The 15,602-nt window shown below is 38.7% G+C and overlaps 1 protein-coding gene across 2 annotated transcripts; it reads right to left on the bottom strand.

Annotated features, from left to right (window-relative positions):
* Positions 1-747: 747 nt before the first annotated feature.
* Positions 748-14,953, bottom strand: LOC121513060 (protein S100-A1-like). 2 transcript variants are annotated; one of them, XM_041792556.1, is made up of 3 exons: positions 14,789-14,953; positions 3,654-3,820; positions 748-1,080 (listed from the first exon to the last, which is right to left on the bottom strand). In XM_041792556.1, exons 2-3 carry the CDS (start codon positions 3,792-3,794, stop codon positions 946-948), a joined length of 276 nt encoding a protein of 91 aa, XP_041648490.1. In that variant the 5' UTR covers positions 3,795-3,820; positions 14,789-14,953; the 3' UTR covers positions 748-945. The 2 variants fall into 2 exon arrangements, with proteins under 2 accessions (XP_041648490.1, XP_041648488.1); XM_041792554.1 differs by lacking the exon at positions 14,789-14,953 and adding an exon at positions 8,650-8,676.
* Positions 14,954-15,602: the final 649 nt, after the last annotated feature.

Raw genomic sequence — 15,602 nt, 5'->3', positions numbered from 1 at the left:
ATCGAAAGGTTAAACAGTCAAGCCCACCCAGATATAATATTTTGTCCAGTACCAAACACGTGGAAAGTTTTTGTTTTTTTATTTCAGAAAACGTGAGCTATGACTCTTTCAAAATCAGCCACTGACCCAGTGCTGCAGAGGTGAATTTGTGCAGCTCAAACAAGTTCATATTGAACTGTTAGATGCTCTATTTGGGAATGCATTTTGTCTATGCATGCATTTTTAATGAATGCATTTTTATTTTCATATAAAGCTTGCAGTTTGTCCAGATATTTTAAGCAGCTGACGTATGAATGTGATGCAAAGAACACCTAAATGCTCTGATAAAAGCCTCAGATGTCTGTATTCGAAGCTTAAAGAAATGACTTGAGAGTATTGTCTCCTTTAAACAGAAGCAGTGTGTGTGTGTGTGTTAAATAAGAGAAGAGCATCTCTGAGGCTTCAGGACTGACGTCACATAAACGCTCACCAGCTTTTTCTCCTTTCAGAACAAACCAGAAAGATCAGCCAGAGCAGGAGGAAGCGATGACGTCCAAACCTCATAATGCACCCATCCATCATGGATTTCCTCCATCAGACACTGGGTGGTGTTCAAGCTTGCTGATAAGCTCTCAGTGTTAATCTTTAATTTTTCTATTCATTCAGATTTACAGAGTATAATAAATCTGGATCTAACCCTGACAGGAGAAGATTTCTGTCATCTCTGTGAGATTTAAAGGCAGAGCTTTAGAAATGAGCAGACATATGAAGAGTGAACATCTTTATTAAGATGAAGACTTGTGACACTGGTTAACAATGATCCGTATTTACAACACTAAAAGGTGTTGTCAGTGAGGACCCAGAAATTTATATCCAGCATGACTTATGATTACTTAGGAGATCACTGGCTGTGATGAGATGTTACTCATTGAAGGATGGTGTCACTGCTGGCAGTCCTTAAACATGTCAACGAAAGAATTCATGGCAGGCGATAGTGAGTATAGTAACCATGTAGACAAACTCTTTGAAATCCACTTCTGTGTCTCTGTTACGATCCAGCTCATGCATGAACTTATCCACACTGGAGGAATTTATGTTGGCCTGAAACAAAAACACAAGACTGTCAGGATAGAAATTTAACAGGGTTTAATTATTACTATCATTAAAGACAGTGTTACTCAACCCTGCTCAAATTATTGAAAAATGCCTTTGCAAGAGCCACAATCTAAGTGGTGAAAAGTGGGTGAAAGTGGCAATAAAAATAAGTTAAAGCTGGTAAATAAAAAAAAAAGGTCAAAAAGCTTTAAGAAAGTGACCACAAAAGGGTGAACAGGGTTAAAACAGGCAGAAAATGGCAAAAACTGGGTGAAGAGTGAAAAAAATGTGGAGAAGTGGCAAAAAATTGGCAAAAAGCAGTAACAAGGTGGGGGAAATGAGTGAAAAATGAGTAAAATTGGCAAAAAGGTTGGGGAAAATGAGGAAAAGTGATATGTAATGGCAAGAGGCACCTTAAATGGGCAAAAAAAGGGAAAAATGCAAGGTCAAAAAACAGCACAAGAAATGACCAAAAATTGGTAAACAGGGAAAAAATAAGCAGAAAATGGCAAAAACTGGGTGAAAAGTGACAAAAAATGTAGAGGAAAAAGTGGCAGAAATGGGTGAGACACGCCAAAAAATGACTTACAGGGGGCAATGATGGTAAAAAAGCAGCAAAAACTGAGTGAAAAGCGACCAAAATTAGCAAAAAAAAAGCTGCAAAAATGGATTATAAGTGGCAAGAAGGGTAAAAAGGGTAAAAAAGGGCAAAAATTTGCAAATAAGGGCAATGGAAATATACAGACAAAAAATGAAGGTTGATAATTAAGTTTGACAAATGAAGCCTACTCTAGAAGTGTGGGAAACAAATTGCAATGGATAATTCTGAGGTCAAGGTTTCCATTTCTTATGTTTTTCTGGGGGGAATAATATTTCAAATTTAGACATAGGAGCCACATCTGGCTCTAGAGCCGTTGAGTATCACTGATTTAAAATGTTGCACAAGGTGAGACATCTTAAATTCACAGTATGTCTGTTTTGCCAGCAGAGAGAATGGGCAGTAATGTGCAACCCTCAGTTCTCTTAACTCCAAAATGAAGAAACTCTCAGTTTTCCATTCAGAGAGGGAGGTACCTCAAGTGCGTCTTGGCAATACATCTTATACCACTGGAAAGCCTGTTTATTTCCCTTTTAAATGGTGCCCATTATGTAAGGAGCATGCATTTGTGGGATGAGCAGCAGAGCTAAGTGTATGGGGAAATTTGCCAAATCTTCTCTGCCAATACAAGCTAATTATGTGGTTACTACTGACTCTTGCTTTGACACCCCAAGGAGACTGTTTCCTCTACAGATTTGCAGTCAAGGTTTGCCTTATGGCAGGGGTGTCAAACTCAAGGCCTGGGGGCCAAATCCAGCCTGTGGTACAGTTACACCCACCACACGATATTGTATTTTTATTATGACTGTCCCACTTGATTGAGGTCTGCAGTTCTCCTCCAGTTTTGACCTTTTTAGCTCCTTACTTTGACTTTTAATTTAGTATTTTACCTTTTTAATCCTCAATTTTAGAATTCAAGCCATATTTTGACCTCTTAACCTCAAAAGTTAAAATAGTATACACTTTGACTTTTTAAACCTATGATTTTTAATTTTTATCTCAGGATTTGACCATTAAAAATAATGATTTCCACTGCTGTCTCATATATCTGTCTCATAAGATTTAATGCTGAGAGGCATTTTTACAAAGAAATAATCAAACACTAATTTTCCTACTTTTCTGTCCCAAGTTTAGATACAATTTCCAAAAAAGTTGGGGCACTGTGTAGAATGCAAAAACAGAAAGCAATGATTGTCAAATCTCATAAACCCATATTTTATTCACAGTAGAACTTGAAAAATATGAGCTAATTTTGAATTTGAGGGCAGTAACACATCTCAGAAAAGTAGGGACAGGTCAGCAAGTTTAGCTTTGTGTACAACAAAGCCCCTTTAGAGGGAGGGAGGGTTGGGAAACAGAAGAGGGAAAGGGAAGGAGATGGTGAGGTTTAATTCATGGAAACACAGTAAGACGGTTGTTTGAGTTGTTGTCCTACTTCTTAAACTTTGCTATGGAGCATTACATCATAAAGTTAATACAAATCTGGCAAAGAAGACCCAGGACTGTTGAGCAGCTAGAATATATCAGACAAGAATGGGACAACATTCCTCTCACAAAACTGCAGCAACTGATCTCCTCACTACCTAAATGTTTACAGACTGCTGTTAAAAGAAGAAAGGATGCTGCACAATGGTAAACATGGTCCCTGTTTTTTGAGATGTGTTGCTGCCATCAAAATTAGAATAAGCTCATCAGTTAAGTTAATAAATAGTTAAATGTCGTAGTTTCAACATCTGATGTGTTGCTGTGAATAAAGTACGGGTTTATGAGATTTGACAGTCATTCTGTTTTGATCTACAGCGCCACAACTTTTTTGGAATTGAGGTTGTCTGTTATCTTAAGAGTACACTACTGCCTCTCTTCTTGAGGTGAATAACTTAATCTACATAAGAAAGGGTTTCATATTTGGATTTAAATCCTAAAACACAACAGCACTTTCTTGAAAACACAAATATGAAGATGAAATGGGACGGATACCCACAGCAATGGAATCACCCATTTGCTCCTCTAACAGGAGCTTCAGCTCAGCTTTGCTCATCGTGTATTTGTCTCCCTCCTTTCCAGAGTAGGAGTAGAACACCTTGATGAGGCCATCCAAACACTGCTGCAGTGAGAGTTCCATGTTTTAGTCCTTGGTAGAGTTGAAGTCTAGAAGGACAAAGAAAGAAAGTCATCACTGAAACAAGCGCTTTAATTCTAAACTTCAGGTTTTAAGGAGATCTTTGTACATTTTGGTTGTGCTGCAAGGAAAGGTTAGATCACATCAGTCATAAAGTCTGACTCCGAGGGCCAGCAGCTGCCCCGGTGCAGATAAAGTCTCTATCCCTGCAGTGATCGGGTTTCCAAAGGATGCACTAAATAAATGCATATTGCAAAATTCACTGAAAGTAGGACAAAAGGCTGAAAAGTAATTTGGAGATGGAAATCTCCGGAGAAGTCACTCTGCAGGCACACATTTGCTCTGAGCAGCCATCACCTCCACTGAATCCTGTGCCTGCTTTCATCAGAGTTAAGTTTCAGCTTGTAGCTTGATCATCTATCAAATAAGAAACATCGAAGATGCAAGAGAGAGAGAACTTCTGCTAACTATTATTTTACCTTCAATGAAAAAGAAATCCCTTTAATCCTGTGGGTGTTTTTGCATGATAGTTCGTTTAGTTGGGTCTAAATCATGGACTAATTTGTTGCATTGTTGCATGGATACATCACATTTGGTCTGTGCACACATGCAGACATTTACAAGTGAAGCTAAATCTCCAATTGGTCAGAATTTTTGCATCTTATGAGTACATACAGAGATACAACTCTGATGCTTTGACCTGAATACTAGAAAATTAATGACTGAGTGACAAATCTGACATAAATAAAATTACATGAGAAGGACACTTAGTTAACTATGTCATGTATCAAAACAATCTAAATCAGCATGATAAAGCTGCTAAATTACATTGGTAATCATCTGCACTCATTGAACAACAGCAAAAGAAAATCATGAACAGGAGAGAGCCTAAAACAACCAGCCTGTTTACAGGAGGGGCTCACTGAGCATGCTCCACAGCACATTGTGTTTCCAGTGAGAGGCAGAGCATGCTGGGATTGTTCATTCATTAACTGTTACGTCCCAGTCTGGGGGAACCTGGACATAATACACATGTGTGGCCCCACTCATCCCATCCCAAGGGAGCCAGGTACAAGTTAAGCAAAGTTAAGCAGCAGTTTAATTGTCTTAATAAGAGTAATAAACAAATTAACAAAAGTGGTTACTGCTGCCAAGAGTTTAATGGTTAACACAAATCTTCACAAATTTACAATTTAACAATCACAATCTAAGTACCAAGTCACCAAAGCTAATTTCTAAGTCTAAATACTCAATTCACAAAGTCACAAAAGCTAGAGTTTCAGGTCACACAGAGCTGCTGGCTTCTTTGGAAGTGGCTGGTGAAGGGGAGAGCAGACTGCAGCAGCTGAGATTTAAAGGCTGGGGGAGTGGTCAGATCTAATCAGCAGCAGCACCTTCCTCTTCAATGATCCAATCAGCTACAGCCACCTGCATCAGCAGCTCATCACCTACACACACCCACACAGAGACACACACACACACACTCAACACTGCAGGGGAGTACACAGAGCGTCACATGTGCCTTTAATCAAAAAAGGCACAATGCGGCCTGCAGCTTGGTCAGGTCACAGTAAGCTGATGCTCTGACGAATAAAAGTGGACAAAGACCTATTTTTAAAGTAGTCTAGTAGTAGCTCCAGGATCTGATGGACACCTTTAATATGGCTCTGCATAAAAACTACTCTAACTGCAGCAGGGGTTTCAGGCATGTTGCTCCTGCAGCCTGGAATCTACAGGAGACTTTGTCTTGGGTAAGTGGACTCTTTAAATCTTTCTAAGAGTTGACTGAAGGCATAAGAGGAAGGTGCTTTGGGTTTATGTTTTGTTTTTTGACTAATGACTTTATGCTCAGGGTTGGTTCATCTGTGTTTTATAGTGATTTTCATGTGTCATGTCTGTAACTCTAAATGTGCAGGAAAAAATGAGACAGAAGGATATGAAAAGATCTTTCCAGGATGGAGACGATCACATTTCCACCTCAATTTTTATTTGGCTTTTGTTATTGCAAAGGTAATGATTAGCTGATGATAGAGCAGTTTTACTCATCTGCAGTCCATCAGTTTTTGTTAAAACATCATAAAACAATTCAGTGGACATTTGCTTTGTTGTTATATGGCTTTTTACAACGTGCATGGCAGTTGGCTGGTAGGAAATCTTAAGACAATGTCTTAACAGCGTGCATGTCGGGTGGAAGGTATGAAATCTTTAGCGTATACTGTACCTGAGAATACACAGCCGAAAGCAAAGGTGTAAACCCCCAGAAGTAGAAGAAGTAGTACAAACACATCTCTTGGAAATTTTTTTAAAATGATGAAAACATCCAAACATCTAAACAAATCCCCTCAAATTTCCCTTAATAACTCCTAATTTCCAAGCAACTTCCCCTAAATATCCAAAAAGCATTTTAAGTAAATTACTTAAACTTCAATGGACAATCCAGACAATTTTCTCAAAATTCTAAGAGCAATTTTCACTTTGTTGTAGATAAGCTGAAATGTAATGTCCTCATATGTGCATGCAGAGTCTTAGGAGGTTAATACTGGGAATGCACAGTCATACTGCTCAGAACTTTTTAATGCAGCTGATAGTTGTGCTGAACAAACCTAAGAACCAGGAGAAACCCACACTATCTAAACAAGAGTCAAATCAGCTGAAACGCCCCGCCTTACACCCACAGACACACGAGAAGCTCCTACATGGGGGTGCTGAGTCCTTTCATCCCCCCACCTTCATGAACCAGCTGAGGACAAAAGGACCTCCTGCTGGGCGACCGGCCTGTCCCTCAACTAGATTTAGATCTCTGGCTTGCATTAAGTTACATTAACTTCCTGCTGAGGTTTAACTGCTAAGGTTGGTCTCATTTTATTTTTATTGGAGTCCTCTTGTGGGCCTGTTTTAAATGATCTTAAATTGCTTTGTTTAATGTGTAATTCTGTTTTGAAAAATTATTTCATGTCCACAGAAGCATCATTTATTGACCTTGCCAAGTCAAATAAGGGTGATTCTGTATCATTACTTAATATAAAGAGAAAGTGTTTTATCTTAATTCTACTTCTTCTATCAGGCAATGTTCAGCCAAATCCAGGCCCCACTATGAACAGAACTGGTGCCCCTGATAAATTCAGAACCAAATGTGGCCTTGGTTTTGTCCATTTAAATGTTCGGCGTTTGCTCTCCAAATTAGATTTTGTAAAACTTTGGATTCAGTCAACTGACACTGATATTCTTGTCCTTTCTGAGATCTGGCTGACCAAAGCTGTCTCCGATAAGGAGATATTAATCAAAGGCTATTGTGTCTTTCACTGGGACCGTCCCAGGAAAGGTGGTGGTGTAGCCATCTATGTAAAGAATAAGTTCCATGCTACAATCCTATCATCAGTGTCCATCAGCAAGCAATTTGAGCTTCTTGCCCTAAAACTTGACTTTTCTCAGGATCAGTCTATAAAGTGAACTTGTCTTGGCTGGGGACCTAAACACTGATTGGTTAACTTCCTCATCAAACAGCTTGAAATCTGTTTGTGACTCCTTTAATTTAACCCAGTTAATAAACAGTCTAACGCGTCCTAATGCGAGACATCCAGTGAGGTCATCATTAATTGATTTAATTCTATGTCCCCCGTAAGTACACTGATGTTGGTGTCTTTGCTAATGATCTAAGCGATCATTGTGCTATCGCAACTGTGAGAAATGCCAAACTTTCAAAGTCTAAGCTGCAAATTCTACTCAAAAGAGATTTGAAAGGTTTTCATGAGCAAGCTTTTTTCCATGATTTGTCTCTCTTTGATTGGAGTAATTGACACAGTTGATCACAATTTATTGATAAATATTCTTCACCAGATTGGCTTATCATAAAAGGCAGCATCGTGGTTTGCCAATTATTTGTCTGAGAGAGACCCAGTGTGTTCAGGTGGCTGGTTCCACCTTGTCTTTTCTGGAGGTCTCCAAAAGGTGTACCTCAAGGTTCGGTCTTAGGACCTATTTTATTTTCTATTTATATTAACAACATGTGTGATAAATTGTCAAATGCCTCTTATCACTTTTATGCTGATGATACCATCATTTATTGTTGGTCATCCTCAATTGTGCAGGCTTTTGACTTTTTACAGTCTAGTTTTAATGGTGTTCAGTCTCGACTGCAAAAACTTAAATTGGTTTTGAATCCCGACAAAACCAAACTCATGGTGTTTTCTAGTTCTAGTGAGTTACCAGGGAACACCCCGTCAATCTTAACCTCACAAGGTGTACCCATTGAACTAGTCTCGAACTACAAATACTTGGGTTTTCTTATTGATGGTGAGCTCATACATATTATTTATCATTTGTCTCTTGAATATGTATTATTTATAATGACGTGTGCTGCTGACCTCTTGGCCAGGTCACCCTTGTAAAAGAGATATCGATCTCAATGGGTTTTATCTGATTAAATAAAGGTTAAATAAAATAAAAATTTCATTATTCAACCTGTCTGATTCTCATCCGTCCACAGAGACGTGCTCTCATCAATAGTGCAGCGCTGCTCTCTACCTGAGTGTGAATGAATAACTCCAAAAGTGATATCTGAGAGCAGATATATGCTGCATGGCTTTGCTGACTGATGCTGAGACACATTCCTTCATTAGTCTCTGTTAATCATTTACTCCCTCCGTGATCAGGGAGCTCATTAGACGCCTTTGAATGTCAAATGCAAAGCTGCTGTGAATTAAGCGTTGCAGGAATTGAAGCACTAGCATGTAGGAGCAGATATGCAAACGCCAGGCACATAAAAATAATGTTAGTTGTTTTTTCCTCTGCAGGAGCGTCTCTCAGATCTCTACAGCTTTTAAAAATGTTGTCAGGATCCCACACAGTATGAACTCACCTGAAGACGGGTGCTGATAGTTGCTGCTCTGCTCGCTGAGGCTGCAGCTCTCATCTCATCAGTTAAATCTGAATCTCAGAGGCTCCTCCTCCACCTGGTTAACACTGATATCACCTGATGCACTAACCTGGCTACACAGGTAACGCTGCAGACCGTTTAAGGCAAAGGCAGGACGCAACAGGCCTCGTTTGGGATATTATTGCCTGATCATCGAAGGAAAGCTCACCTAAAACAACTACCATGGAGAGCAGGAAAAGCAAGCTTATTTGTATATTTGTATCGTGAATGTGCAGTCACAACTTGTCCATGAGAGCGTTTCGGAGTTGTTGGATTGTGAATTTGATGAGTTTGATGAGGGAAAGCAAAAAATTCCATCTGCTTCCATAGTGCTAGCTGTGCAGCTGGTTTATCGGTCCCCCCAGATCTAGAAACAGCTTGCACCAACAACTAAAGGAAACAAACCTATTACTAAGACTAGAATGGCCGTCTGAGGCGGCAGACCCAGACCCAGAATCTAATAGATTCTTTCCTGTCACTATCCCAATATTCCCTGAAAGTTTGGTGAAGATCCGACTTTCCGTTCTCGAGTTATCTAGTACACATACAAAGAAAGATACCGGACCCTTTACATAACCCCTGCTGATTTCATCAGCGTGGGTAACTATAAGAATTATGGCACTGGGCAAATTTGCCAAAATGTTGAAGTATCCCTTTAACTTTCATGTTGCCATCTTATTAAGTCACTATCACTCTGTGTTTGAGAGAACAGAAGGATTTCTTCATTTACATTAGAAACATCAGTTAGGATGTGATTATACACGTGGATGTGTCTTATGTTGGAAATATCTGACGGTTACACTGGTTATAGTTATTTAATGTCAGGGTTATCAAAACTGTGGCTCATGGGCCAACTGTGGCCCTTTTTCAATAAATTTAAGGTTGTTTCTATTTAATTGGTGAACATTTTCATTTACATAAACAGGACACTCTTTTTTATGGTAAAATTAGTAGAAAGGTTAAAAAGCGGAAGTCCAAAATATTAAAACAGATTTTGGCAAAAATAAAACTGATTTCATAGGGCCCTAAGGGAGAGATTCACAGACGGAGAAACAGGTGAGCTGTAGACAAAGAAAATTTTCATATTTTATCAGCACAACAAGTCCCTGAAATTGCACCCAGATCCACATATCACACTAACTCAAGTTAGACATTATGATGTTCCAGACCTTTGGTTTAATATATTTTCTCTGGACCTTTTTGAATTGTAATTGATTACCCCTGGTATATACATTATATACAATTGTAAAAAAAACCACTTGGGGTACCTTGAAATTAAATAAGCATATTACAGGATTGAGAGATGTCCAAAATTTTCATTGCTTTTTTTGTCTTTTACTCCATGTAAAGAGGTCATATGATATTCTATTTCCTTTATAAATTGTTGTATTTTTGGTGGCTTTTGACTCCACTTGCACTTATGAATATAATTTTTCCCATACAATATAAAAAGTTCAAGATATAACTGGAACATTGGAGCCAGTCTGTACATTGTAGAATTGCTCTACATCTAACCAAAATAAGCGACTATGAAGACATTCAAAGAATAAGTGGCTAACAGTTTCAGGCTCTTCTCTCCACCGCTCCAAATCTTGCAACAACTTGACTAGTTGGATAAATCAAATGTATTATTTTAAAGGCCACTTCCTTCATTTTATTTGTAACAAAGTATTTCTGATTAAAAGTCCACGCAGACTTCCATTTAATGTTTTCAAATTTTGAATTCCAAATGGATTTTGATTGAGGAGTTGAGGTTTGATAGTAAAGTTTCCTAATATGTTTATTAGCACATTTTTTGCTTGTTAGCTGTACACCACCTACAATTAGCTCTGATGAATATTGTACGTTCTCCTCACCGTTCCCCCGCAGTAAATTCAATAGTCCTTTAGGAATTGCATCAAAACAATTGCAAACTTTTTGGGGGTAACAGGAATTTATATTTCATAAGAAATTCTGTGTAGTTTAGCAGAAGTCTGTTTTCATTTAAGAATTGCATAAAACACAAAATATTGTTCTCTGTCCACTTGTTAAAATAGAGTGTCTTATTTTTATATCTTATGTCTTTGTTGTTCCAGATTAAGGATCTATGTCAGAGTTTTACCTGGCTTAAAATGAGGTGGTGGTACCTGATCGTGGGCTCACATTTTCACATGTACCGTGTCTTCAACTGGCTCAAACAAGTGTTTTACCAGCGGTCTATTGTAATTGTTGTTGTAATTACGTGAATTTAATAAATGACAAGTATTATTTTAGAGCATATTCATTCATTTGTATGTGCTTTGTTTAACATTTTAGTTTGGTTACATGGCAGCTTAACCACCATTTACTTGCACAAGGCACAGCCAGTGGCAGAACATTTGGCCCTCCTTGGTTACATTTTGTAGATCCTCCTGATGCAGTCTTTTTATTCAAAGTCTTCCTGGTTTGGACCATCAATGGCCACCTTACAGCATACATCCAGGTGCCTCTCCTTAAGTCTGATGCGCAGGGGTGTTATTATCTTAAAAAAAGTTCATGCATTATAAACTTTGCAATATTCTGGTGTAGACATGAATTGTGATAGGATAGTGTTCTCGATCATATCTTACAATCTTGAGTGCAGAAAATAGCTGCTGTCTAGAAAGGTGTTGTTAGGGCTATTGCAGCTGCAATGCTGAGAGCAGGATATAGTAGAGAGTCACGCCCAGGTGTCTAACTTTCACGTTAAATTGGGAGATAAATATAAAAATGACTTTTTACTGGTACATGTTTGTCCTTCTGTACTTGTAACTTCCTTAGCATTATTAATCCCAGTCACAGTACAAACTAAATACCAAGTTTTCCCAAGAAGCACAAATTAAAACAAGTTTAAAGTCACAAGGAGATTTGGACAGACAGAGCTCTGTGTGTCTGCTAGTACAGGAGAACAAGGGGTTAAAATAATATTGAAAACAGTTCATCTCAGGCAAATCTCTAAGCTACCATTTTTGTCAAAAATTTTAGAGAAAGTGGTTTTTATTCAGCTTCAGTCTTTCTTGGTGGCAAATGATATCTTCGAGAAATTCCAATCTGGCTTTAAACCACGTCATAGCACTGAAACAGCATTATTACGTGTTTTTAATCATCTGCTGGTAAGTGCTGACTCAGGAAACCCTGCCATGCTGGTGCTTCTTGACTTAATAGCTGCTTTTGACACTGTTGATTATAGGATCCTCTTGGCACGACTGGAGCAGTGGGTGGGCATTACAGGCTCTGCTCTCTCATGGTTCCACTCCTACCTTTCTGATCGGAGTTTCTCTGTGCATCTAGGTGAATTCACCTCATCCTTAGCTCCTCTTACCTCTGGGGTCCCCCAAGGCTCCATCCTCGGGCCGATTCTCTTCTTGCTCTATATGCTGCCATTGGGGTCAATTTTCAAAAAATATGATATTTCTTTTCACTGTTATGCTGGTGATGTTCAGATTTACCTGCCTTGAACTTCAAAATCCAATGATTCTGTAAGAACATTGCTCGACTGCCTAAATGATGTAAAGTCCTGGATGGCCGCAAACTTCTTGCACTTAAATGAAAACAAGAAAGAAATCATAATGTTTGGATGTGGTCCAGCAGATTTTCCAGCTGGTTTTCTGGGCCCCCTTACTCCAAACGTCCGGTTATCAGTAAAGAATCTTGGTGTAATATTTGATGACAGGCTGAAATTTGATCGCCAGGTTAGCTCAGTTGTTAAAAACTGTTTTTACCATTTGAGGATTTTATCAGAAGTAAAGGGATACCTGCCATACAGAGATTTTGAGACTGTAATCCATGCTTTTCTTGACACACGACCGGATTACTGTAACTCACTATATATTGGCCTAGACCAGTCACTCTTGCACCGCCTGCAGCTGGTACAAAACAGAGGAGATTCCTGCCTACTCTACCGGGTCTAGCTTTTATTTTTCCGCGTCCTCTTGCTCTTCCCCTGCTCCGATACATAAGAAAGTCAGCTCGGGTTCAGTTCAAAGAGTGAAAAAAAGAGTTGCTAAGTTAGTTAGCTTGCCACTAGCTTGAGCTAGCTTGGCTCTCAGTTCCAAGGCTTAATTTGCTTGGCTGCTTCAGGTTCAGTAGAATGTTCTTAATTTTGTGCTCCTTTCTTTCATCTCCACATCAAAGTATAATTTCCTCTCAGGTATATAAATGACTCTTTCTAGGTGTGAAAAAATCAGTTGCCTCAAGCCATAATGCTGCGGTCTTCACTCACGTGCCCCGTGCCGTATGCTCCACTTGTGTGTGTGAATCTCTTCAAAACTGCATGACGTTTGTCTCAAAAATAAATGTGTGTGCGGGTTCATCCACAAACACTCTTTTGACAATTCACAAGCAGAATTGAAGATCTGCATAAGTCATGATAAATGACTTACCATTTGTAATTCCTGGATATATTTGTGCATCTAAAAAACATGTGTAAATCATGGATATATATTTCAAAATTTTGAGACAAATCTCTCCCCATTCTCTGCACCATAAGGTTGATGTTTTACAAGCTTTTTAACCCTTATATTGTGTTTGGGTCAAATTTGACTTGTTTTTAAGTTCAGGTATGTAAAAAGTATCATTTGCTTTTTTGTACTGGATCAAGGCTTCATCTAATCCTCAGACACAACCATTTTAACACAACAAGAGAAATTTTCACCATTTTAGTAAATTATGAAGGTCTCAAAAAAATAAAAAAAGTGACATTTGTTGTGTTAAGGGTCAAATATGACCCGACAGAGAATACTGGCTGTTGCATGCATCACTTAAAAGCTGTGGGTTGCTCTGTGGGTCAAATATGGCTCAATTTGCCTCACCACACAAACACACACACACACACCCCGACACACCTTCATACAGACACGCACACCTTCATAGAGACATGCACACATCCATATAGACACACACATTCATAAAGACACACACACCTTCATATAAACACACATACCTTCATACAGACACACACACCTTCACACACACCTGCCCTGACACCATATTGTTGTTTTATGTTCAATTTTTGGTTTAATTTTCAGTTTGCTCCTGCTATTCTGAGTAAAATAAAGTTGGTTTTATAAAAAGGAAACAACTTTTTGCCTGTTTCCTAACCATAAATCTATACAGGTCAGTTTTGATCCGCAACACCACAGATGTCACAAGCAATTATTTTGGTAGGTATGCTCTAATATTAGTCTATTAGACTTGGATAATATACTTACCCATTATCTTCACTGTAGGAAATAAAATAAGTCAATTTAAACAGTTTTTTAATTGAAAACGACTGGTATATTGTAAGAGAAAAGGTCTAAAAGTAAGATTTAAAACAGTTTTTACACGCATATGAATACGTACTAAGTTAGTTATGGAGTGAAAAACAATATTGGATGACAACTATTGTTTTTTAAGTATTTTCAAGCTGAGTTAAATCACGGGTCAAATTTGACCCACTAACACTAAAGATGTGAGCAGCTTTCTAACACAATACAAGGGTTAAGACAATTAGTCCAGACGAGACAAAACAGTTAGAGTAGCTTAGGGCTTGAAGGGTTGAATCAGGATGTGTGGTCACCGTATCTATGGAGCCAAAACAAGGCGTTTGTAGCATCAAGAGAATCAAGAAACATGGTACCGGGCAAAATCAAGACACCAAAAGGACAAACACATTAAAATAATAGAAGATTTTTAAAAAATGCCATGGAGCCAGAAGGGTTAGGATTAAGCGTGAGTGTCTGGGGTAGGGTGTTGAGCTGGAGTCAAGAAAAGACAGTGCTGTCTCTAACAGGCTGCACTGTAAGGTTAAAAATCTACCTTGGCTTTATTTACTGTTTGTTTTCATCACTTAATTTATAATCAATATTCCTTTTGAGAATCACAAACCTAAAGCAGAACCTGTGCCTTTTCTATCAGTTTTTGTTTCTGATGAATTACTGAAATCCTCAATCCACTTGTAGGCTGCTGCATATATTGTTACGGGCTAAACCCCGGGTAAGTAAACCCTGTCAAAACTCTAGCCCTAACATCCAGTGTATTAAAGAAGAGAAGAGGGAAAACAGGACTGGTTTTCAGTATGGAAACACAAGCTGGGTAAGCTCACCTGCACGCTGCCGTAGTCAGGGCCTCCGGCCTAGTTTGTCCTGCCAGCGTGGTGTGAATCGGCGAGCCCAAGCTTGCTTCCAGTTCAGTTTTAGTTTGGTTGGATAACAACTCAAAAACAAATACTAGTTTCATTCAAGTCCGTGGGAATTTGGTTGCTGTAGAGTCCAAGTTGGCGTCTTCTTCTTCTCCGTGGCAGCGTTCCCCACTACCTGAGTCTTCTGACGTCATTTAATGGTGACACAGTCGCAGCTTCGCGCGCACTGCTGTCATGGTACATTCAAGACGGTCGGACATTTCAACACAGCTTAACCCAATGTTTACTTCCCACATGAAAACCAGTCCAAAACAATTTACAAAGAAAAGAAAGGAAAGGAAGAGGGACTCTATCATGCTTATTCCTAACAATATGAAAAAAAAACTAAAAAAATTCTAACAAAAGGTTTCTCAGCTGTTTTTTGTAGTATTAGGTGTCCTTAATGGCATACTAAAAGTTTACCAAAGTTTGACCACTAGAAAGGTGTTATTTTCAGGATGGTGTCCAAGATGGGCATGAAGTCTTTAAAATTGCTTGATGCGGGAGCCCTTAAAATATTCTAACTCCTTTATTATTTGACCTAGCCAGGTCTATGAATCCATTGGACTTGTCTAAATTGCACTGACATGATTACATACTTGTGGAATACATGATGTTGTGAGATTACTGTAAGGTTTTATCTTTGTTTGGGGTGAACCAGAGATGTAAACGATTTAGCCGTGTCATGCAACTCCTACTCAGTACGTGTTTTTGGACACATACCCCCTTTTTTTTTTTG

Source organism: Cheilinus undulatus, linkage group 8, assembly GCF_018320785.1.
Source record: "Cheilinus undulatus linkage group 8, ASM1832078v1, whole genome shotgun sequence".
In the NCBI taxonomy this organism is placed as follows: Eukaryota; Metazoa; Chordata; class Actinopteri; order Labriformes; family Labridae; genus Cheilinus; species Cheilinus undulatus.
Note: the sequence above shows the minus strand (reverse complement) of the source record. Positions and strands in the feature narration are given on the sequence as shown.